This window comes from Cherax quadricarinatus, chromosome 43 (assembly GCF_038502225.1).
Source record: "Cherax quadricarinatus isolate ZL_2023a chromosome 43, ASM3850222v1, whole genome shotgun sequence".
NCBI lineage: Eukaryota > Metazoa > Arthropoda > Malacostraca > Decapoda > Parastacidae > Cherax > Cherax quadricarinatus.
Genome location: NC_091334.1, coordinates 30,136,766 through 30,161,799, shown reverse-complemented (window position 1 = coordinate 30,161,799; position 25,034 = coordinate 30,136,766). Strand labels below are relative to the sequence as shown.

Here is a 25,034-nt window from a genome sequence, read left to right as displayed (position 1 = left end):
TGAGAAACACTGGTGAGATGCATCATCCTGAGGTACTGAGAAACACTGGTGAGATGCATCATCCTGAGGTACTGAGAAACACTGGTGTGATGTATCATCCTGAGGTACTGAGAAACACTGGTGAGATGCATCATCCTGAGGTACTGAGAAACGTCAACCTGTAATCAGTCTCTTAACATGTTTCAGGAAACCAATATGGCTGCTGCTTCTTATCCTCCCCCACCTCTTTATCTTTCCCTTTCTCCTCGTCCTCCTAAACCTCGTCATCTCCTCTCTCCTCTTTCTTTCCTTCTTCCTCCTCCTCCACGGCCACCACCACCTCCTCCTCACCTCCACTCCCTCCTCTTCCTCCACCATCAACATCATCAATGTCTTCCCCAGGCTCGACGTAACCCTGTACCCTGGCCACTAAACAACATGGCTTGGGGACCCACACCATTCTTCTACGAGTGTGGGCTGGAACCCATGAACCAGACCGGCCCAGTCATCGTCACCTGGGGAGGCAGGAAGATCATCTACTTTGAGAAAATCTTTGACATCATGATCGTGTTGCAGGTCTTTGATGCTGAGGGTAATATTCTTGATCTCAAGGTGAGTGATGTGGATTGTTGTTTTAATCTTGGGAGAGTGCTAAAACCGTAGCGGCCAGCAGTACCTGGGGAATAGGTAATTATTATTTTAGTGGGGAAAAGTTCAACTCATGGGGAGGAAAGGCTGATGGAAGGCCTTTAGAACTGCAAGTAATTTGATCCTAGGAAGGGGTAGATAGGCTCAGTTCATTGGATCACGCACCTCTCAACAGCATCCTCAAACATTTCAGAAAGATGCAATTGATGGGAGGGTAACATCAGTTACTTGGATCAAGAACACTTTACCAGCATCAAGCTGGTACTGTCCCAGGGTAGTAACTCTCTGACTCGCTGGAGATAAGTGCTATAAAATACGGACACAGTGGAAAAACAGACTCAAATGCAGTATAATGCAATCCTTTATTGACTACTTTTCGCCCACAGACTGGGCTTTATCAAGTCATAAAAGAATCTACCTGACAAGAGAATACATAATATTTTGGGTGCATAGTGACGTCGAGAGTCAGGTAAGGAATGTTGAGATGGTTGGATTTGAAATGGACGGATGGGTTTGTTGTTATGAAGGGTAACGTTGAGGAAGTTTCCTGACAAGGAGATCAGCTATGTTGTACAAGCCGTTGTCTTGGTTGAGACTGTTAGATATAGTGTCTTCTTCCCTGGTGATGAGTCTTGCGTCTCTATAGTCGATTACATAGTTGTAGAAGTTTCATTGTTCGTTCTGCCTGCGTACTGGTGTTCTGAAATACGTATTTGGAGGTCTATGGATGTCTCAACCACGTATAATTGATTGCAGTTGTTGCAAGGGATTATGTATATATCTGCAGATGATTGAAACTTGTTGTGTCTCTTACTGGTGATGTTTTAGATGGTGGGGTTATGGAGGTAGATACTTGGAATGACGCCTTAGAAAAGATGTTGGATGTGTTTGGAAACGGAGTTTGTTGGGAGGACTATGTATCTTCTTTCGACGCCATCTTGTCTGGGTGAGTTGAAGATGTTATATGCCCTGTGTCTGCAGTCTATAATGAAGTGTCGAGGATAGTGAAATATCGTTGTTCCTCGAGGAAGTCGTTATTTTAGAGTAGGAGGGCAAGTAGGAAGTAGCCTATGATTACACCACGTCTAGTTTTGGTGTCTTGGTGAAAGTAGCATTGGAGAAGATCGTGTTGGTTGGTAGGTGTTCGGTAGACTTTAAAACGAAGTTTGTGGTCAGCTTTGCAGAAAAGAACTTCAATGAAAAGAAGAGTGTCATCGACGTCTTCTAGTGTAAACTGGAGTGAGAGCTTGTATCGAACTGTGTGTCGGGTTTACATGTTTCCCTTTTGAAATTTATCTTTTTCAACAGACTTATGGACTGTCCATGGGTTCCTCACTTTGTGTTGCGCTGGCGAACTTATACATGAAACATCTAGATTTTCCTCTATTATTTCCACTTCAGTCACCTGGCTCTGTTACACTGACGACATTCTCATCGTAACCCCCAGATGCTTCAGCGTTCCTGCTCTCCAACACTACCTCAGACAGTTCGAGTCCTCAGTTTAGCTCACACTAGAAGTCGACAACACTCTTCCTTTCCTTGATATTCTCTGCAAAGCTGACCACGAACTTCCTTTTAAAGTCAATCGATAACCTATCAACCGGGAGGATCTTCTCCTCCGCTACTATCACCACGACACTAAACGTGGTGTGTTCATAGGCTTCCTCTTGCCCCCCGAATATGCAGCAATGAATTCCTTGAGGAAGAATATACCCTCTCATCGAACAGGTATTTTCTGAACTTTATTATCCTCGTCACTTCATTACAGACTGCAAACACCGTGCAAATAGCATCTTCAATTCACCCAACAACTCCACTACCAAGCACGTATCCAACATCTTTTCCAGTACAGCATTCCTAGTATCTACCTTCACATTCACCACCATCAGAAACATCGCCAGTAAGAGACACAACAAGGTTCAATCCTCTGAAGAGGTATACATAATCCCTTGCAACGACAGTAACCATTTATAAATGGTCGATACATCAAGAGACCTCCAAACACGTATTTTAGAACACCACTAGGAAAGCAAAATGGGCAACTTCAGTCAAACACGTGTTTTAGAACACCACTAGGAAAGCAAAATGGGCAACTTCAGTCAAACACGTGTTTTAGAACACCACTAGGAAAGCAAAATGGGCAACTTCAGTCAAACACGTATTTTAGAACACCACTAGGAAAGCAAAATGGGCAACTTCAGTCAAACACGTATTTTAGAACACCACTAGGAAAGCAAAATGGGCAACTTCAGTCAAACACGTATTTTAGAACACCACTAGGAAAGCACAATGGGCAACTTCAGTCAAACACGTATTTTAGAACACCACTAGGAAAGCACAATGAACAACTTCAGTCAAACACGTATTTTAGAACACCACTAGGAAAGCACAATGAACAACTTCAGTCAAACACGTATTTTAAAACACCACTAGGAAAGCACAATGGGCAACTTCAGTCAAACACGTATTTTAAAACACCACTAGGAAAGCACAATGGGCAACTTCAGTCAAACACGTATTTTAGAACACCACTAGGAAAACACAATGAACAACTTCAGTCAAGCTTGTGTTTTACACCAAAACTTACACAACCATTTAAGTAACTACAGAGATGCAAGAATCATCACTAGACAAGACTCAGTATCGCAGAATCTTGGAATTATCACTCATCTATATATGTAATATTTTCAGTAAGAACAACGGTTTTTACAACATAGCTGAAATTCCTGCCAGGAAACTTCTTCATTATTATCTTACATAACAAACAACCTATTTACATATCCCGTACAGGTTTGTCTCAAATCCAACCTTATTATTCTCCATATATATATATATATATATATATATATATATATATATATATATATATATATATATATATATATATATATATATATATATATATATATATATATATATATATATATATATATATATATATATATATATATATATATATATATATATATATATATGTAGATATATAATATATATTATATATATGGAGTGAATGATGGTGAAAGTTTTTCTTTTTCGGACCACCCTGCCTTGGTGGGACTCGTCCGGTGTGATAACAAAATAACAATATATATATATATATATATATATATATATATATATATATATATATATATATATATATATATATATATATATATAAATATATATATATATAATATATATATATATATATAATATATATATATATAATATATATATATATATAAAATATATATATATATATTTATTTATTATTATCACACTGGCCGATTCCCACCAAGGCAGGGTGGCCCGAAAAAGAAAAACCTTCACCATCATTCACTCCATCACTGTCTTGCCAGAAGGGTGCTTTACACTACAGTTTTTAAACTGCAACATTAACACCCCTCCTTCAGAGTGCAGGCACTGTACTTCCCATCTCCAGGACTCAAGTCCGGCCTGCCGGTTTCCCTGAATCCCTTCATAAATGTTACTTTGCTCACACTCCAACAGCACGTTAAGTATTAAAAACCATTTGTCTCCATTCACTCCTATCAAACACGCTCACGCATGCATGCTGGAAGTCCAAGCCCCTCGCACTCTAAACCTCCTTTACCCCCTCCCTTCAACCTCTCCTAGGCCGACCCCTACCCCGCCTTCCTTCCACTACAGACTGATACACTCTTGAAGTCATTCTGTTTCGCTCCATTCTTTCTACATGTCCGAACCACCTCAACAACCCTTCCTCGGCCCTCTGGACATCAGTTTTGGTAATCCCGCACCTCCTCCTAACTTCCAAACTACGAATTCTCTGCATTATATTCACACCACACATTGCCTTCAGACATGACATCTTAACTGCCTCCAGCCTTCTCCTCACAGCAACATTCATCACCCATGCTTCACACCCATATAAGAGCGTTGGTAAAACTATACTCTCATACATTCCCCTCTTTGCCTCCAAGGACAAAGTTCTTTGTCTCCACAGACTCCTAAGTGCACAGCTCACCCTTTTCCCCCCATCAATTCTATGATTCACCTCATCTTTCATAGACCCATCCGCTGACACGTCCACTCCCAAATATCTGAATACGTTCACCTCCTCCATACTGTCTCCCTCCAATCTGATATCCAATATTTCATCACCTAATCTTTTTGTTACCCTCATAACCTTACTCTTACCTATATTCACTTTTAATTTTCTTCTTTTACATACCCTACCAAATTCATCCACCAACCTCTGCAACTTCTCTTCAGAATCTCCCAAGAGCACAGTGTCATCAGCAAAGAGCAACTGTGACAACTCCCACTTTATGTGTGATTCTTTATCATTTAACTCAAGGCCTCTTGCCAAGACCCTCGCATTTACTTCTCTTAAAACCCCATCTATAAATATATTAAACAACCACTGTGACATCACACATCCTTGTCTAAGGCCTACTTTTAATGGGAAATAATCTCCCTCTTTCCTACATACTCTAACTTGAGCCTCACTATCCTCGTAAAAACTCTTCACTGCTTTCAGTAACATGCCTCCTATACCATACACCTGCAACATCTGCCACATTGCCTCCCTATCCACCCTGTCATACGCCTTTTCCAAATCCATAAATGCCACAAAAACCTCTTTAGCCTTATCTAAATACTGTTCACTTATATGTTTCACTGTAAACACCTGGTCCACACACCCCCTACCTTTCCTAAAGCCTTCTTGTTCATCTGCTATCCTATTCTCCGCTTTACTCTTAATTCTTTCAATAATAACTCCACCATACACTTTACCAGGTATACTCAACAGACTTATTCCCCTATAATTTTTGCACTCTCTTTTATCCCCTTTGCCTTTATACAAAGGAACTATACATGCTCTCTGCCAATCCCTAGGTACCTTACCCTCTTCCATACATTTATTAAATAATAGCACCAACCACTCCAAAACTATATCCAAACCTGCTTTTAACATTTCTATCTTTATCCCATCAATCCCAGCTGCTTTACCCCTTTTCATTTTACCTACTGCCTCACGAACTTCCCCCACTCACAACTGGCTCTTCCTCACTCCTACAAGATGTTATTCCTCCTTGCCCTATTCACGAAATCACAGCTTCCCTATCTTCATCAACATTTAACAATTCCTCAAAATATTCCTTCCATCTTCCCAATACCTCTAACTCTCCATTTAATAACTCTCCTCTCCTATTTTTATCTGACAAATCCATATTTTCTCTAGGCTTCCTTAACTTGTTAATCTCACTCCAAAACTTTTTCTTATTTTCAACAAAATTTGTTGATAACATCTCACCCACTCTCTCATTTGCTCTCTTTTTTTTATATATATATATATATATATATATATATATATATATATATATATATATATATATATATATGCAAAACAACCACTCTGAAAGAATAGAGAAATTCCAAGCGCTTTCGTGACTACTCACATTATCAAGGAACTATGAAAGTGAAGCATCCAAGGAAGCTATATAAGGGGTCGGCCAGCACCTCACTATCAGATCCCACAACGGTTAAACACGTGACGCGCGGCGAGCCAACTTGGATAGGTCCTTTGCAAAACTCATCCCCAAGCTATTTATTTGTCCAGTGTATTATTAAATTCTACCCAAATTCTATTAATTATAAATGGGTCTAATTTATATAAACCAAAGGAAATATTCATATTATTGTCAAAACTGCTTTTTATGAAACAAGATTCAATTATATTCCTGTCGACCATGGACTTGCTTGATACTACTTTCTCAACTTTTTGAAAATCAATTGGATGGTTAAAATCTCTTACATGAATAAATAGAGCATTGGAATCTTGTCCAGTTCTAATGCTATATTTATGTTGTTTTAATCTTAGTTCGAGATTTTTACCAGTTTGACCGTAATAAACTTTATCGCAAATTTTACAATTTAGCTTCCTTGGATGCTTCACTTTCATACTTCCTTGATAATGTGAGTAGTCACGAAAGCGCTTGGAATTTCTCTATTCTTTCAGAGTGGTTGTTTTGCATATTTTGAAATCACCTGTTTACTGTGATCTTATTGCATATATATATATATATATATATATATATATATATATATATATATATATATATATATATATATATATATATATATATATATATATATATATATATATATATATATATATATATATATATATATATATATATATATATATATATATATATATATATAAAATATATAAGTAGTCAATTTTTCCACTGAGGCATCCCTTCCGGAAAAGGCCTTCCACTGAGGCATCCCTTCCGGAAAAGGCCTTCCACTGAGGCATCCCTTCCGGTTTAGGCCTTCCACTGAGGCATCCCTTCCGGTCTAGGGCCAGCAGCTGGAGGGTCACCTTTTCACACCTAGGTGTTACTTCCGATTTGACCTTGACCTCGCCCTCGAGTCCACCCTTGACCCCCCTTCGCGACCCCCCTTCGCGACCCCCCTGTCGCGCCGCGCGCCCGCCCGCGCGCCCGCCCGCGCGTCCGCCGGCGCGCCCGCCCGCGCGTCCGCCCGCGCCCTTCGCGACCCCCCGCCCGCGCCTTCTGCTGCGCCTTCTGCAGCGTCGTCCGGATCGCCCCCGCGCCCCGAATTTCATTTTCTTATGATCTCCTTGGATCAAGGTTTTTGGATTCTCCCCTATGGGGTTTCGAATTTTTTTTGAATTTCATTTTCTTGTGCTCTCCATCTCCTCGGATCAAGTTTTTTGGATTTCCCCCTATGGGGGTTTTCGAAATTCTTATGATCTCGAATCAAGTTTTTTTTTGGATCCCCCCTATGGGGTTTTCGAAATTCTCCATCTCCTTGGATCAAGGTTTTTTGGATTGTCCCTCCTTCCACCCCCAACCCCCATTTCCCAAAATTTCTCGATAATACAAGTTTTGGATTCCCCCCTATGGGTTTTTTCGAAATTCTTATGATCTCCTCGGATCAAATTTTTAAGGTTCCCCTCTCCCACTCTCACCCCCCCACCCCCATTTCCCCAAAATTTCTCGATAATACAAGTTTTTGGATTCCCCTCTATGGGGGTTTCGAAATTCTTATGATCTCCTCCGATCAAGTTTTTTGTATCCCCCCTATGGGGTTTTCGAAATTCTCCATCACCTTGGATCAAGGTTTTTTTGGATTGTCCCTCCTTCCACCCCCAACCCCCATTTCCCAAAATTTCTCGATAATAAAAAGGACTCTACTTCCTCGGATCAAATTTTCTCGATAATTCAAGTTTTTGGATTCCCCCCTATGGGGTTTTTGAAATTCTCCAATTCCTCGGATCAAGTTTTTGGAATCCCCCCCCTATGGGTATAAGCATTGAACTCCTCCTATGGGGGCATGCTTACTACAGGTCTAAACATGTCAAATGACCTAAGAAGGGTGTTTACTCGGCGGTCAGTGACGTCACGCGCATACAGGTTGAATCAGGTCGACCCTATGTCAGTGACGTCATGCGATGACCCCACAGGCTGAATCTTGTCGACCCTTTTAGTTCATTAAAGTTAATAAGGGGACATAGTACCTACAACATAAGGAAAACATTTTCACTCTTAACCCCAATTTTTCTCGTTTTAACCCTTTTAGTTCATTAAAGTTAATAAGGGGACACAGTACATCAGAAAGTCACATTTTTTCGTTAATACCCACAATTTCTTTACAACACAAACCTAGACATTTTTTTAACTATTTCATCTCAGGTCACTCCCCACGAAGTAACCTACCTTCTCCCCACCCTCCCAAACCCTCACACTCCAACCAACACCTCACAATTTTCACTCATAACCCCCCAATTTTTCTCGTTTTAACTATTTCATCAGAAAGTCACCACAACACTTATAACCACTTTTCGATAAATTCACTAGTCACAAATTTTACATATTACGAAGTTAATACGCACACACACTATACTTTGAACACCTTCAAAACACTCTCATAAGTCATTTGAATACTCACAAAAATACCTTTGAACATTTCCAAACAACACTGAAACACTTCCAAGACAACATTTTGAATACTCCCAAATAAGATTTGACAGCTCTAATTTATCTGCACTTACACATTTCATTAAATTACAACTCATCCCCACATACTCCACCCTCAGTCTCCAGACTTCACAACATTATCACAAAACTAACTCAAACACTTTACTTTGAACATCACCAAAAAACACCATCAATTGCCTTTAAATACTCCAAAAACATCATTCGAACACCCCCAAATCACCTCTGAATACTCCCAGAACACCTACATAAGTACTCTTGCACATCATTTGAACACCTTCAAAAACACCTTTGAACATTTCCAAACAACACTGAAACACTTCCAAAACACCATTTGAGTACTCCCAAATACACCACTGAATACTACTAAAACACCACTGAATACACTCAAAACACCACCAAAATCACCATAAACTAAGATCAACACCCACATCCCACAACACCCACAACCCACAACACCCACAATTTTTTCTCGTTTTATCTAATTTCATCAGAAAGTCACAACACACACAACCCACAATTTTTCTCGTTTTAACCCTTTTAGTTCATTAAAGTTAATAAGGGGACACAGTACATCAGAAAAAGTCACATCAACAACCCACTTATAACGTCTTTTCGGTATCTCTAGTTCGACAACAACACCCACATCCCACAACACCCACAACCCACATCCCCCACACCCCACAACACACACAACCCACATCACCCACACCCCACAACACACACAACCCCACCCACATCACCCACAATTTTTTTTCTCGTTTTAACTAATTTCATCAGAAAGTCACAACAACAACAACCCACAACTTATAATCACACCTTTGAATAACCTCAAAACACAATTTGAGTACTCCCAAATACACAACTGAATACTACTAAAACACCGCTGAATACACTCAAAACACCACCAAAATCACCATAAACTAAGATCAACCCCCCACAACCCACAACACCCACATCCCACATCACCCACAACCCACATCACCAACAACCCACAATTTTTTTCTCGTTTTAACCCTTTTAGTTCATTAAAGTTAATAAGGGGACACAGTACACCAGAAAAAGTCACAAAAACAACCCACTTATATCATCTTTTCAGCAACTCTAGTTCGACAACATTACCCTCATCAATTACCAACAAATTTTACTCGTTTTAACTAATGTCATCACTGTAACCAAGATTTTCACAAAAAACTCTATGACACCTAACACACACGCACACACACACACACACACACACACACACACACACACACACACACACACACACACACACACACACACACACACACACCCTAACCTAACCTAACCTAACCTAGCCTAACCTATCCTAACCGTTCCTAACTTAACCTAACCTAACCTAACCTAACCTAACCTAACCTAGCCTAACCTAACCTATCCTAACCTAACCTAACCTTACCTAACCTAACCTAACCTAACTTAACCTATCCTAACTCAACCTAACCTAACCTAACTCCATCAAACACCTCTATCCTAACCTAACTCAACCTAACTTAACTTAACCTAACTTAACCTAACTTAACCTAACCTAACTTACCTAACCTTACCTAACCTAACCTTGCCTAACATAACCTAACCTAACCTAACCTAACCTAACCTAACCTAACATAACTTAACCTAACCTAACCTAACCTAACCTAACATAACCTAACCTAACCCAACCTAACTCCATCAAACACCTCTATCCTAACCTAACCTAACCTAACCTAACCTTACCTAACCTAACCTAACTCCATCAAACACCTCGAATACTACCTAACTTAACCTAACCTAACCTTACCTAACCTACCGAACCTAACCTAACCTAACCTATCCTAACCTGTCCTAACCTAACCTACCCTATCCTAACCTAACCTAACCTAACCTAACCTAACCTAACCTAACCTAACCTAACCTATCCTAACCTAACCTAACCTAAAATAACCTAACCTAACTAACCTAACCTAACTTAACCTAACCCAACCTAACTCCATCAAACACCTCTATCCTAACCTAACCTAATCTAACCTAACCTAACCTAACTTATCCTAACCTAACCTAACCTAACTTATCTAACCTAACCTAACCTAACCTAAAATAACCTAACCTAACTTATCCTAACCTACTCACTTTACTTTGAACACCTTCAAAACACTCTCATACATCATTTGAGACAACCTTTTCTCAATATCTCTCATCCACAACCTTTATCATCTCACTACAGAACAACCCCAAGATTACTTCGAACACTCTCATAAAGCATTTGAGTACTCACATAAACACCTTTGAACATTTCCAAACAACACTGAAGCACTTCCAGAATATCATTTTGATTACTCCCAAATAAGATTTGACAGCTCTAATTTATCTACACTTACATATTTCATTAAATTACAACTCATCCCCCCAAACTCCTCCCTCATTCTCCAGACTTTACAACATTAGCACAAAAAAAACTAACTCATACACTTATGACATGAGACATTACCATATCTAACACACTGACTAACTTTGAACCAACTCTGAACACCACTGATCTTCTTCAAAAAATACTCTGCACATCATTTGAACACCTTCAAAAAACACCATCAAACACCTCCGAATACTCCCAAAAACACTACTGATTACTACCAAATCACCACTGAATACTACCAAATCACCGTCAAAATCACCAGAAACTAAGTTTAACATCACCATCTAACATCCTTTTTATAGAAATCCCCTCAAATCACTATAACCAAGAACTCCCTCCCCATTTGGCGCATAAAAAAAAAGCATGAACACAAACCTAATACGCAAACACTTAGTACATGATCACCATCAACTGAAAACATATCTTGTACACACACATAATCTAAGACAACCACCAACTACAATCACCCATGTTCACTCACCTCAAAATCACTAACATCACAGAAAACAATCATTTTTATAAACATTTCACACAAAAAAAAAAAAAAAACATATTTGACAATATCTAAGCGCACTCACCTCACTACCACCAACACACGATGTCACACCTCACAGGACCGACGAGCCCACCTCCAGTGACGTCACACTCCCATTGTGTTACTTTGTGGTTGGTAACATCACACCTAACCCACCTTGTTTCAACCTGTTGTACCCTACATTATCTAAGAACACTATATCCAAGACGATTACCAGATTTTATGATCCCCAACACCAAGATCACAGAAAACACACATTTTTATAATTATTCACACAAAAATCACGATCACCAATTCCATATCATGTTTACCGTCATCTATCAACACTAATCACCAAGATCACCCAAAATCTAAGATCATGCATCTCAAAACTACTATGATCACTGAAAACACTTATTTTTTAAACATTCGCACAAAAATAAGACACACACAAAAATACCACAACACTTCCACCAACATCTATAACATAACATGAGCACTATAACATATCACTATCACAAAAAAAAAAAAAAAAAAATACACAGACACCCACATATTATACATTTCAATCACAAATTTAAGACATGAGACATACACACCAAATCTAAGACATTCACCTCCAACTAAGACATACACATCACCCCTAAAACTTCCTTCCTTATTCATTCCGTATATCTCCTAGAGCTGTTTTAACCCCGACGGATCCATCACGACGTAGGAGCCAGAGGAACCATCACCACTCCAACACCACCTACTACACTCTGGCTCCTACGTCGTGATGGATCCGTCGGGGTTAAAACAGCTCTAGGAGATATACGGAATGAATAAGGAAGGAAGTTTTAGGGGTGATGTGTATGTCTTAGTTGGAGGTGAATGTCTTAGATTTGGTGTGTATGTCTCATGTCTTAAATTTGTGATTGAAATGTATAATATGTGGGTGTCTGTGTATTTTTTTTTTTTTTTGTGATAGTGATATGTTATAGTGCTCATGTTATGTTATAGATGTTGGTGGAAGTGTTGTGGTATTTTTGTGTATGTCTTATTTTTGTGCGAATGTTTAAAAAATAAGTGTTTTCAGTGATCATAGTAGTTTTGAGATGCATGATCTTAGATTTTTGGTGATCTTGGTGATTAGTGTTGATAGATGACGGTAAACATGATATGGAATTGGTGATCGTGATTTTTGTGTGAATAATTATAAAAATGTGTGTTTTCTGTGATCTTGGTGTTGGGGATCATAAAATCTGGTAATCGTCTTGGATATAGTGTTCTTAGATAATGTTGGGTACAACAGGTTGAAACAAGGTGGGTTAGGTGTGATGTTACCAACCACCAAGTAACACAATGGGAGTGTGACGTCACTGGAGGTGGGCTCTTCGGTCCTGTGAGGTGTGACATCGTGTGTGTGAAATGTTTATAAAAATGATTGTTTTCTGTGATGTTAGTGATTTTGAGGTGAGTGAACATGGGTGATTGTAGTTGGTGGTTGTCTTAGATTATGTGTGTGTACAAGATATATTTTCAGTTGATGGTGATCATGTATTAAGTGTTTGCGTATTAGGTTTGTGTTCATGCTTTTTTTTTATGCGCCAAATGGGGAGGGAGTTCTTGGTTATAGTGATTTGAGGGGATTTCTATAAAAAGGATGTTAGATGGTGATGTTAAACTTAGTTTCTGGTGATTTTGACGGTGATTTGGTAGTATTCAGTGGTGATTTGGTAGTAATCAGTAGTATTTTTGGGAGTATTCGGAGGTGTTTGATGGTGTTTTTTGAAGGTGTTCAAATGATGTGCAGAGTATTTTTTGAAGAAGATCAGTGGTGTTCAGAGTTGGTTCAAAGTTAGTCAGTGTGTTAGATATGGTAATGTCTCATGTCATAAGTGTATGAGTTAGTTTTTTTTGTGATAATGTTGTAAAGTCTGGAGAATGAGGGAGGAGTTTGTAGGGATGAGTTGTAATTTAATGAAATGTATAAGTGTAGATAAATTAGAGCTGTCAAACCTTATTTGGGAGTAATCAAAATGATATTTTGGAAGTGCTTCAGTGTTGTTTGGAAATGTTCAAAGGTGTTTATGTGAGTACTCAAATGCTTTATGAGAGTGTTCGAAGTAATCTTGGGGTTGTTCTGTAGTGAGATGATAAAGGTTGTGGATGAGAGATATTGAGAAAAGGTTGTCTCAAATGATGTATGAGAGTGTTTTGAAGGTGTTCAAAGTAAAGTGAGTAGGTTAGGATAAGTTAGGTTAGGTTATTTTAGCTTAGGTTAGGTTAGGTTAGATAAGTTAGGTTAGGTTAGGTTAGGATAAGTTAGGTTAGGTTAGGTTAGATTAGGTTAGGTTAGGATAGAGGTGTTTGATGGAGTTAGGTTGGGTTAGGTTAAGTTAGGTTAGGTTAGTTAGGTTAGGTTATTTTAGGTTAGGTTAGGTTAGGTTAGGATAAGTTAGGTTAGGTTAGGTTAGGTTAGGTTAGGTTAGGTTAGGATAGGGTAGGTTAGGTTAGGACAGGTTAGGATAGGTTAGGTTAGGTTAGGTTAGGTTCGGTAGGTTAGGTAAGGTTAGGTTAGGTTAAGTTAGGTAGTATTCGAGGTGTTTGATGGAGTTAGGTTAGGTTAGGTAAGGTTAGGTTAGGTTAGGTTAGGTTAGGTTAGGATAGAGGTGTTTGATGGAGTTAGGTTGGGTTAGGTTAGGTTAGGTTAGGTTAGGTTAGGTTAGGTTAGGTTAGGTTAGGTAAGGTTAGGTTAGGTTATGTTAGGCAAGGTTAGGTTAGGTAAGGTTAGGTTAAGTTAGGTTAGGTTAAGTTAGGTTAAGTTAGGTTAGGTTGAGTTAGGTTAGGATAGAGGTGTTTGATGGAGTTAGGTTAGGTTAGGCTGAGTTAGGATAGGTTAAGTTAGGTTAGGTTAGGTTAGGTAAGGTTAGGTTAGGTTAGGATAGGTTAGGTTAGGCTATGTTAGGTTAGGTTAGGTTAGGTTAGGTTAGGTTAGGTTAAGTTAGGAACGGTTAGGATAGGTTAGGCTAGGTTAGGTTAAGTTATGTTAGGGTGTGTGTGTGTGTGTGTGTGTGTGTGTGTGTGTGTGTGTGTGTGCGTGTGTGTTAGGTGTCATAGAGTTTTTTGTGAAAATCTTGGTTACAGTGATGACATTAGTTAAAACGAGTAAAGTTTGTTGGTAATTGATGAGGGTAATGTTGTCGAACTAGAGTTGCTGAAAAGATGATATAAGTGGGTTGTTTTTGTGACTTTTTCTGATGTACTGTGTCCCCTTATTAACTTTAATGAACTAAAAGGGTTAAAACGAGAAAAAAATTGTGGGTTGTTGGTGATGTGGGTTGTGGGTGATGTGGGATGTGGGTGTTGTGGGTTGTGGGGGGTTGATCTTAGTTTATGGTGATTTTGGTGGTGTTTTGAGTGTATTCAGCGGTGTTTTAGTAGTATTCGGTGGTGTATTTGGAGTACTCAAATTGTGTTTTGAGGTTATTCAAAGGTGTGATTATAAGTTGTGGGTTGTTGTTGTTGTGACTTTCTGATGAAATTAGTTAAAACGAGAAAAAAAATTGTGGGTGATGTGGGTGGGGTTGTGTGTGTTGTGGGGTGTGGGTGATGTGGGTTGTGTGTGTTGTGGGGTGTGGGGGATGTGGGTTGTGGGTGTTGTGGGATGTGGGTGTTGTTGTCGAACTAGAGATACCGAAAAGACGTTATAAGTGGGTTGTTGATGTGACTTTTTCTGATGTACTGTGTCCCCTTATTAACTTTAATGAACTAAAAGGGTTAAAACGAGAAAAATTGTGGGTTGTGTGTGTTGTGACTTTCTGATGAAATTAGATAAAACGAGAAAAAATTGTGGGTGTTGTGGGTTGTGGGTGTTGTGGGATGTGGGTGTTGATCTTAGTTTATGGTGATTTTGGTGGTGTTTTGAGTGTATTCAGTGGTGTTTTAGTAGTATTCAGTGGTGTATTTGGGAGTACTCAAATGGTGTTTTGGAAGTGTTTCAGTGTTGTTTGGAAATGTTCAAAGGTGTTTTTGAAGGTGTTCAAATGATGTGCAAGAGTACTTATGTAGGTGTTCTGGGAGTATTCAGAGGTGATTTGGGGGTGTTCGAATGATGTTTTTGGAGTATTTAAAGGCAATTGATGGTGTTTTTTGGTGATGTTCAAAGTAAAGTGTTTGAGTTAGTTTTGTGATAATGTTGTGAAGTCTGGAGACTGAGGGTGGAGTATGTGGGGATGAGTTGTAATTTAATGAAATGTGTAAGTGCAGATAAATTAGAGCTGTCAAATCTTATTTGGGAGTATTCAAAATGTTGTCTTGGAAGTGTTTCAGTGTTGTTTGGAAATGTTCAAAGGTATTTTTGTGAGTATTCAAATGACTTATGAGAGTGTTTTGAAGGTGTTCAAAGTATAGTGTGTGTGCGTATTAACTTCGTAATATGTAAAATTTGTGACTAGTGAATTTATCGAAAAGTGGTTATAAGTGTTGTGGTGACTTTCTGATGAAATAGTTAAAACGAGAAAAATTGGGGGGTTATGAGTGAAAATTGTGAGGTGTTGGTTGGAGTGTGAGGGTTTGGGAGGGTGGGGAGAAGGTAGGTTACTTCGTGGGGAGTGACCTGAGATGAAATAATTAAAAAAATGTCTAGGCTTGTGTTGTAAAGAAATTGTGGGTATTAACGAAAAAATGTGACTTTCTGATGTACTGTGTCCCCTTATTAACTTTAATGAACTAAAAGGGTTAAAACGAGAAAAATTGGGGTTAAGAGTGAAAATGTTTTCCCTATGCCTGCAGAATGTTCGGGACATGCCTGCAGAATGTCGGGACATGCCTGCAGAATTACGGGACATGCCTGCAGAATGTCACATTCAGGGTTTTAAATTGTTCCAAGTAGATAGAAGTATCGGGAAGGGGGGTGGGGTGGCATTGTATGTCCGAGATCGCTTGAACTGTTGCATAAAAACGGGTATTAAGTCTGAAGTAACACATACAGAGTCTGTTTGGATAGAATTTTCAGAGGGGCATGAAAAATTAATTTTAGGTGTGATATACCGTCCCCCAAATTTAGATAGGGACCAGGGGAGACTACTATGGGAGGAAATTGTTAGGGCCACAAGGCACGATAATGTAGTAATTCTAGGAGACTTTAACTTTAGTCATATTGATTGGAATTTCTTGACTGGGAATTTAGAATCATACGATTTCTTAGAAGTAGTTCAGGATTGTTTTTTGAAGCAGTTTGTGACAGAACCTACAAGGGGTAATAACCTGCTTGACTTAGTTCTGGCAAACAATGAATCCCTTGTTAATAATTTAGAAGTTTCAGAGGAACTGGGTGCTAGCGACCACAAATCAATTACATGTAGAATTGAATGGAAGTATGATAGTAGGGATAACTCAGTAACAGTCCCAGATTTTCGCTTAGCAGATTACGATGGGCTTAGAGAACACTTATCATCTGTTGACTGGGGTAACGAAGAGAGCTATCAATATGACAGTTTTCTGAACACAATACATGCTGCTCAAAGAACGTTTATCCCTTATAAGGAAATTAGATCAAATAGAAATGACCCAAAATGGATGAATAATAGGCTGAAATATCTACTAGGGCATAAGAAAGGAATTGATAGGCGTATCAAAAGAGGCGAGGGTCATCTTATGAATCAGTATATTGACATTAAGAGGGACATTAAAAAGGGGATAAGAAAAGCTAAAAGGGACTATGAAATTAAAGTTGCTAGGGATTCTAAAACTAACCCAAAAAGTTTTTTCCAGGTCTATAGAACAAAAGTCAGAGATAAGATAGGTCCCCTTAAAAATAACTATGGGCATCTTACTGACAAAGAGAATGAAATGTGCTCGATTTTAAATAATTATTTTCTCTCGGTTTTTACACAGGAAGACACTAATAATATTCCGGTAATTAATTTTTATAGTGGATCAGAAGAAGATAAATTATGTAACATCACAGTCACTACTGAAATGGTTGTGAAGCAGATAGACAGACTGAAGCAAAATAAGTCACCGGGTCCTGATGAGGTTTTTTCAAGGGTTCTAAAAGAATGCAAAATGGAAGTCTGTGAACCATTAACTAATATTTTTAATTTATCTCTTCAAACAGGTGCAGTGTCTGATATGTGGAAGATGGCTAATGTAATTCCTATTTTTAAAACAGGGGACAAGTCGTTACCGTCAAATTACCGCCCAATAAGCCTGACCTCAATTGTAGGCAAATTACTAGAGTCAATTATAGCTGAGATTATAAGCAACCATCTCGATAAGCATAGCTTGATTAATGATACTCAGCATGGATTCACAAGAGGCCGGTCTTGTCTAACTAATTTATTGACTTTCTTCAGTAAAGCTTTTGAGGCTGTTGACCACGATAAAGAATTTGATATTATTTACTTAGATTTTAGTAAGGCATTTGATAGAGTTCCGCACCAAAGACTGTTGAAGAAAGTAGCAGCTCATGGCATTGGGGGAAGGGTGCTCTCGTGGATCGAATCATGGCTCACAGACAGGAAGCAAAGAGTGTCCATAAATGGGGTTAAATCCGAGTGGGGATCAGTAACAAGTGGCGTTCCACAGGGATCAGTCTTGGGCCCGTTGTTGTTTATAATATATATCAATGATCTTGATGAAGGAATTACTAGTGATATGAGCAAATTCGCCGATGACACGAAGATAGGTAGGATAATTGATTCAAACGTAGATGTTAGGGAACTTCAGGAGGATTTAGACAAACTCTACTCTTGGTTAGAAAAGTGGCAGATACAGTTCAATGTAGATAAATGCAAGGTTCTGAAGCTCGGGAGTGTCCATAACCCTAGCATTTATAAGTTAAATAATGTAGAACTTAACCATACAGATTGCGAAAAGGACTTGGGGGTTATGGTAAGCAGCAACCTTAAACCAAGACAGCAATGCCTAAGCGTACGTAATAAGGCAAATAGATTACTGGGATTTATATCAAGAAGTGTAAGCAACAGAAGTCCAGAGGTCATACTGCAGCTTTATACATCATTAGTAAGGCCTCACCTAGATTATGCAGCTCAATTCTGGTCTCCATATTACAGAATGGACATAAATTCGTTAGAAAACATTCAGCGTAGGATGACTAAATTAATACATAGCTTTAGAAATCTTCCTTATGAAGAAAGATTGAAGACTCTTAAGTTACATTCACTTGTTAGACGAAGAATGAGGGGAGACCTGATCGAAGTGTATAAGTGGAAGATAGGTATTAATAAAGGGGATATTAACAAGGTCTTGAGGATGTCTCTCCAAGAGAGAACCCGCAGTAATGGATTAAAATTAGATAAGTTTAGATTTAGAAAGGACATAGGTAAGTATTGGTTTGGAAATAGGGTAGTAGATGAGTGGAACAGTCTACCTAGTTGGGTTATTGAGGCTAGGACTTTGGGTAGTTTCAAATTTAGGTTGGATAAATACATGAGTGGGATGGGTTGGATTTGAGTGGGACTTGCACATCAGAGCTTATTTCTTGGGTAGCATTGAAAATTGGGTAGGTCAAATGTTTGTTAGTGGGATGAATTGTAAAGGACCTGCCTAGTATGGGCCAACAGGCCTGCTGCAGTGTTCCTCCTTTCTTATGTTCTTATGTTCTTATGTTGTAGGTACTATGTCCCCTTACTAACTTTAATGAACTAAAAGGGTCGATAAGATTCAGCCTGTGGGGTCATCGCGTGACGTCACTGACATAGGGTCGACCTGATTCAACCTGTTTGCGCGTGACGTCACTGACCGCCGAGTAAACACCCTTCTTATGTCATTTGACTTGTTTAGACCTGTAGTAAGCATGCCCCCATAGGAGGAGTTCAATGCTTATACCCAGAGGGGGGGATTCCAAAAACTTGATCCGAGGAATTGGAGAATTTCGAAAACCTCATAGGGGGGAATCCAAAAACTTGAATTATCGAGAAAATTTGATCCGAGGAAGTAGAGTCCTTTTTATTATCGAGAAATTTTGGGAAATGGGGGTTGGGGGTGGAAGGAGGGACAATCCAAAAAAACCTTGATCCAAGGTGATGGAGAATTTCGAAAACCCCATAGGGGGGATACAAAAAACTTGATCGGAGGAGATCATAAGAATTTCGAAACCCCCATAGAGGGGAATCCAAAAACTTGTATTATCGAGAAATTTTGGGGAAATGGGGGTGGGGGGGTGAGAGTGGGAGAGGGGAACCTTAAAAATTTGATCCGAGGAGATCATAAGAATTTCGAAAAAACCCATAGGGGGGAATCCAAAACTTGTATTATCGAGAAATTTTGGGAAATGGGGGTTGGGGGTGGAAGGAGGGACAATCCAAAAAACCTTGATCCAAGGAGATGGAGAATTTCGAAAACCCCATAGGGGGGATCCAAAAAACTTGATTCGAGGAGATCATAAGAATTTCGAAAACCCCCATAGGGGGGGATCCAAAAACCTTGATCCGAGGAGATGGAGAGCACAAGAAAATGAAATTCAAAAAAAATTCGAAACCCCATAGGGGAGAATCCAAAAACCTTGATCCAAGGAGATCATAAGAAAATGAAATTCGGGGCGCGGGGGCGATCCGGACGACGCTGCAGAAGGCGCAGCAGAAGGCGCGGGCGAGGGGTCGCGAAGGGCGCGGGCGGACGCGCGGGCGGGCGCGCGGGCGGACGCGCGGGCGGGCGCGCGGGCGGGCGCACGGCGCGACGGGGGGTCGCGAAGGGGGGTCGCGAAGGGGGGGGTCGCGAAGGGGGGTCGCGAAGGGGGGGGTCGCGAAGGGGGGGTCAAGGGTGGACTCGAGGGCGAGGTCAAGGTCAAACCGGAAGTAACACCTAGGTGTGAAAAGGTGACCCTCCAGCTGCTGGCCCTAGACCGGAAGGGATGCCTCAGTGGAAGGCCTAAACCGGAAGGGATGCCTCAGTGGAAGGCCTAAACCGGAAGGGATGCCTCAGTGGAAGGCCTAAACCGGAAGGGATGCCTCAGTGGAAGGCCTAAACCGGAAGGGATGCCTCAGTGGAAAAATTGACTACTTATATATATATATATATATATATATATATATATATATATATATATATATATATATATATATATATATATATATATATATATATATATATATATATATATATATATATATATATATATAACGCTTACGTAATCTTTGCTCAGGTAGATGTGTTTGTAACTTGATAAACCCCACTGTGTGGGCGAAACGTAGAAGTAAAGGAGTGCAATATACTTCATTTGTGTCTACTTTTCTCTGACTAGCATCCTGGGGACTAACTTAGCAATTTTCAGTGTACTGTCCCTTATAAGTTCGTTGATGAACTCGTCGTGTAATTGTTGTTATGTTATTATGATTTTCATTTGTGCTCTCGTGACTTCCCTGACAGGGCTTCGTGGGGAAGGAGGAGACAGATGATCAAGTCCGCCTGGTAATCATACCTCCAGGCATAGGATTCTTCAAGTTGCTCATGTTTGGCATCCCCAGGCCCCAGGTGCGTGGTTCAGCGGTATGTGTCTTGCCTTAACTGTCCTCGTCTGGCTAGTTTGTCTAAACACACACACACACACACACACATGTATAATATATATGTATATATATATATATATATATATATATATATATATATATATATATATATATATATATATATATATATATATATATATATATATATATATATATATATATATATATATATATATATATATATATATATATATATATATATATATATATATATGCAAGACAAGTCACAAGAGGTGGAAATCCTTAGCTAAGTACTTTCATGCTTCTCAGTGAGTCATCAGGAGCTATGCAATGTTGCAAGAGTAGCAGCTGAAGAAATGAAGGGAAATTTTCTCAGAATACTTTATCGTTGGGTTACAGCAGCACCAGCTTCTCTCAGAATATGATAGGCACCGGCCGATTATCTCCCCCCACCACCGTCTTCGCCTCTCCCGATGTTCACAGAAAGCGGCAGACAAAAATAGGAAATGTAATAGCCAGCCCTAAGCTTCTTCTAATCTCCGAGAACAAGTCATGTGACAAAAGAGATTACGTTGCAATAGTGGATAATATACATATTGAATGCTGCTATTATGTGTAACCTTTTAATTAAAAGATAAATGAATGCACATCCAGGCCATGGGAAAACCTGGGTAGCCACAGCCACTCAAGAGGGAGAGGTTTTTTAGTGCCAGGAAGGAAAAAAAACTGGCACGAAATGGCAGAAATCGTACACCAAATCCAGTCATTCCTGGAGTGGAACCACAGTCGATGGCCTCCACTCCAAACCAACAGATACAGATACTAATGCTGGAAAAAAAATCACCCCCCAGTACCAACAATACCACCAGTCCGATAACATTCTTCTTTGCAAATATACAGGGTCTAAAGCCAACAACAAACAACAAAATACCTTTCATCCGTGGACTGCTTGCAGAGGCAAAGGCAATGTTCACGGCTTTCACTGAGACCCACATAAAGGATCACTTGGACAACGAAATATGGATCCCAGGTTACAACCTATGCAGATGTGACAGAGTGAACAGGCAAAAGGGGGGGGGGTGTTGGCCTGTACATTGCAGAGTCACTTGTTTGCACAGAACTGCTTAATGCCTCAAATGATGTAGTGGAAGTTTTAGCAGTAAAGGTCGAGAACCAAAACCTAGTCATTGTGGTAGTCTACAAGCCTCCGGATGCAACATCCCAGCAATTCCAGGAACAGCTGTTAAAAATTGACCACTGTCTGGAAAATCTTCCAGCTCCTGCACCCAACATCTTGCTCCTGGGGGATTTCAACTTAAGGCACCTAAAATGGAGGAATATAGCAAATAATATTGTTGCAGTAATAACACCAGGAGGCAGCTCTGATGAAAACTCACACTCACACGAGCTTTTAAATCTCTGCACAAAATTCAATTTAAACAAGCAAATAATAGAGCCTACTAGACTGGAGAATACACTAGACCTCATCTTCACTAACAATGATGATCTGATAAGAAATGTCACCATATCAGAAACAATATACTCAGATCACAACATAATTGAGGTTCAGACATGTATGCGTGGAGTCCCAGACCGACACAATGAGACTAGTCACGAGGGAGCATTCACCAAATTCAACTTCAATAACAAAAACATAAAGTGGGACCAAGTAAACCAAGTCCTAACCGATATAAGCTGGGAAGATATACTAAGCAACACAGACCCCAACTTATGCCTAGAACAGATTAACTCGGTGGCACTCGATGTATGCACAAGGCTTATTCCTCTAAGAAAAAGGAGGAGTAGATGTAAAATAGAAAGAGACAGGCGCTCCCTTTACAGGCGACGGAAAAGAATAACAGAGCGGCTAAAAGTGGTCAATATATCTGAAATGCGCAGGGAGACACTGGTCAGAGAAATAGCAAGCATCGACCTTAAGCTAAAAGAATCCTTTAGGAGTCAGGAATCGCGGGAAGAACTAAAAGCCATAAATGAAATCGAAAGAAACCCAAAGTATTTCTTCTCCTATGCCAAATCAAAATCGAGAACAACGCCCAGTATTGGGCCCCTACTTAAACAAGATGGGTCCTACACAGATGACAGCAAGGAAATGAGTGAGCTACTCAAGTCCCAATATGACTCAGTTTTTAGCAAGCCGCTAACCAGACTGAGAGTCGAAGATCAAAATGAATTTTTTATGAGAGCCACAAAATTTGGTTAACACAAGCCTATCCGATGTTATCCTGATGCCAAATGACTTCGAACAGGCGATAAATGACATGCCCATGCACTCTGCCCCAGGGCCAGACTCATGGAACTCTGTGTTCATCAAGAACTGCAAGAAGCCCCTATCACGAGCCTTTTCCATCCTATGAAGAGGGAGCATGGACACGGGGGTCGTCCCACAGTTACTAAAAACAACAGACATAGCCCCACTCCACAAAGGGGGCAGTAAAGCAACAGCAAAGAACAACAGACCGATAGCACTAACATCCCATATCATAAAAATCTTTGAAAAGGTCCTAAGAAGCAAGATCACCACCCACCTAGAAACCCATCAGTTACACAACCCAGGGCAACACGGGTTTAGAACAGGTCGCTCCTGTCTGTCTCAACCATTGGATCACTACGACAAGGTCCTAAATGCACTAGAAGACAAAAAGAATGCAGATGTAATATATACAGACTTTGCAAAAGCCTTCGACAAGTGTGACCATAGCGTAATAGCGCACAAAATGCGTGCTAAAGGAATAACAGGAAAAGTCGGTCGATGGATCTATAATTTCCTCACTAACAGAACACAGAGAGTAGTAGTCAACAGAGTAAAGTCCGAGGCAGCTACGGTGAAAAGCTCTGTTCCACAAGGCACAGTACTAGCTCCCATCTTGTTCCTCATCCTCATATCCGACATAGACAAGGATGTCAGCCACAGCACCGTGTCTTCCTTTGCAGATGACACCCGAATCTGCATGACAGTGTCTTCCATTGCAGACACTGCAAGGCTCCAGGCGGACATCAACCAAATCTTTCAATGGGCTGCAGAAAACAATATGAAGTTCAACGATGAGAAATTTCAATTACTCAGATATGGTAAACACGAGGAAATTAAATCTTCATCAGAGTACAAAACAAATTCTGACCACAGAATAGAGCGAAACACCAACGTCAAAGACCTGGGAGTGATCATGTCGGAGGATCTCACCTTCAAGGACCATAACATTGTATCAATCGCATCTGCTAGAAAAATGACAGGATGGATAATGAGAACCTTCAAAACTAGGGAGGCCAAGCCCATGATGACACTCTTCAAGTCACTTGTTCTATCTAGCCTGGAATATTGCTGCACACTAACAGCACCTTTCAAGGCAGGTGAAATTGCTGACCTAGAAAATGTACAGAGAACCTTCACGGCACGCATAACGGAGATAAAACACCTCAATTACTGGGAGCGCTTGAGGTTCCTAAACCTGTATTCCCTGGAAAGCAGGCGGGAGAGATACATGATTATATACACCTGGAAAATCCTAGAGGGACTAGTACCGAACTTGCACACGAAAATCACTCACTACGAAAGCAAAAGACTTGGCAGACGATGCAACATCCCCCCAATGAAAAGCAGGGGTGTCACTAGCACGTTAAGAGACCATACAATAAGTGTCAGGGGCCCGAGACTGTTCAACTGCCTCCCAGCATACATAAGGGGGATTACCAACAGACCCCTGGCAGTCTTCAAGCTGGCACTGGACAAGCACCTAAAGTCGGTTCCTGACCAGCCGGGCTGTGGCTCGTACGTTGGTTTGCGTGCAGCCAGCAGCAACAGCCTGGTTGATCAGGCTCTGATCCACCAGGAGGCCTGGTCACAGACCGGGCCGCGGGGGCGTTGACCCCCGGAACTCTCTCCAGGTAAACTCCAGGTAAACCCATATATCAGCTTAACAACCGTACGTCAGGGCATAATACATAACCTGTTTACCTGTTACTGTATCGTACGTTTACAGGTTACAGGTTGT

At 40.1% G+C, this 25,034-nt stretch overlaps 1 protein-coding gene across 1 annotated transcript in view; it reads left to right on the top strand.

The window, feature by feature from the left end:
- Nucleotides 1-25,034, top strand: part of LOC128694073 (hillarin-like) — a 306,029-nt gene that overhangs the window by 270,142 nt on the left and 10,853 nt on the right. Inside the window, exons 13-14 of the mRNA XM_070093483.1 lie at nucleotides 382-591; nucleotides 20,924-21,043. Coding sequence (XP_069949584.1) covers nucleotides 382-591; nucleotides 20,924-21,043 — 330 coding nt within the window. The remainder of the gene's footprint in view (nucleotides 1-381; nucleotides 592-20,923; nucleotides 21,044-25,034) is intronic.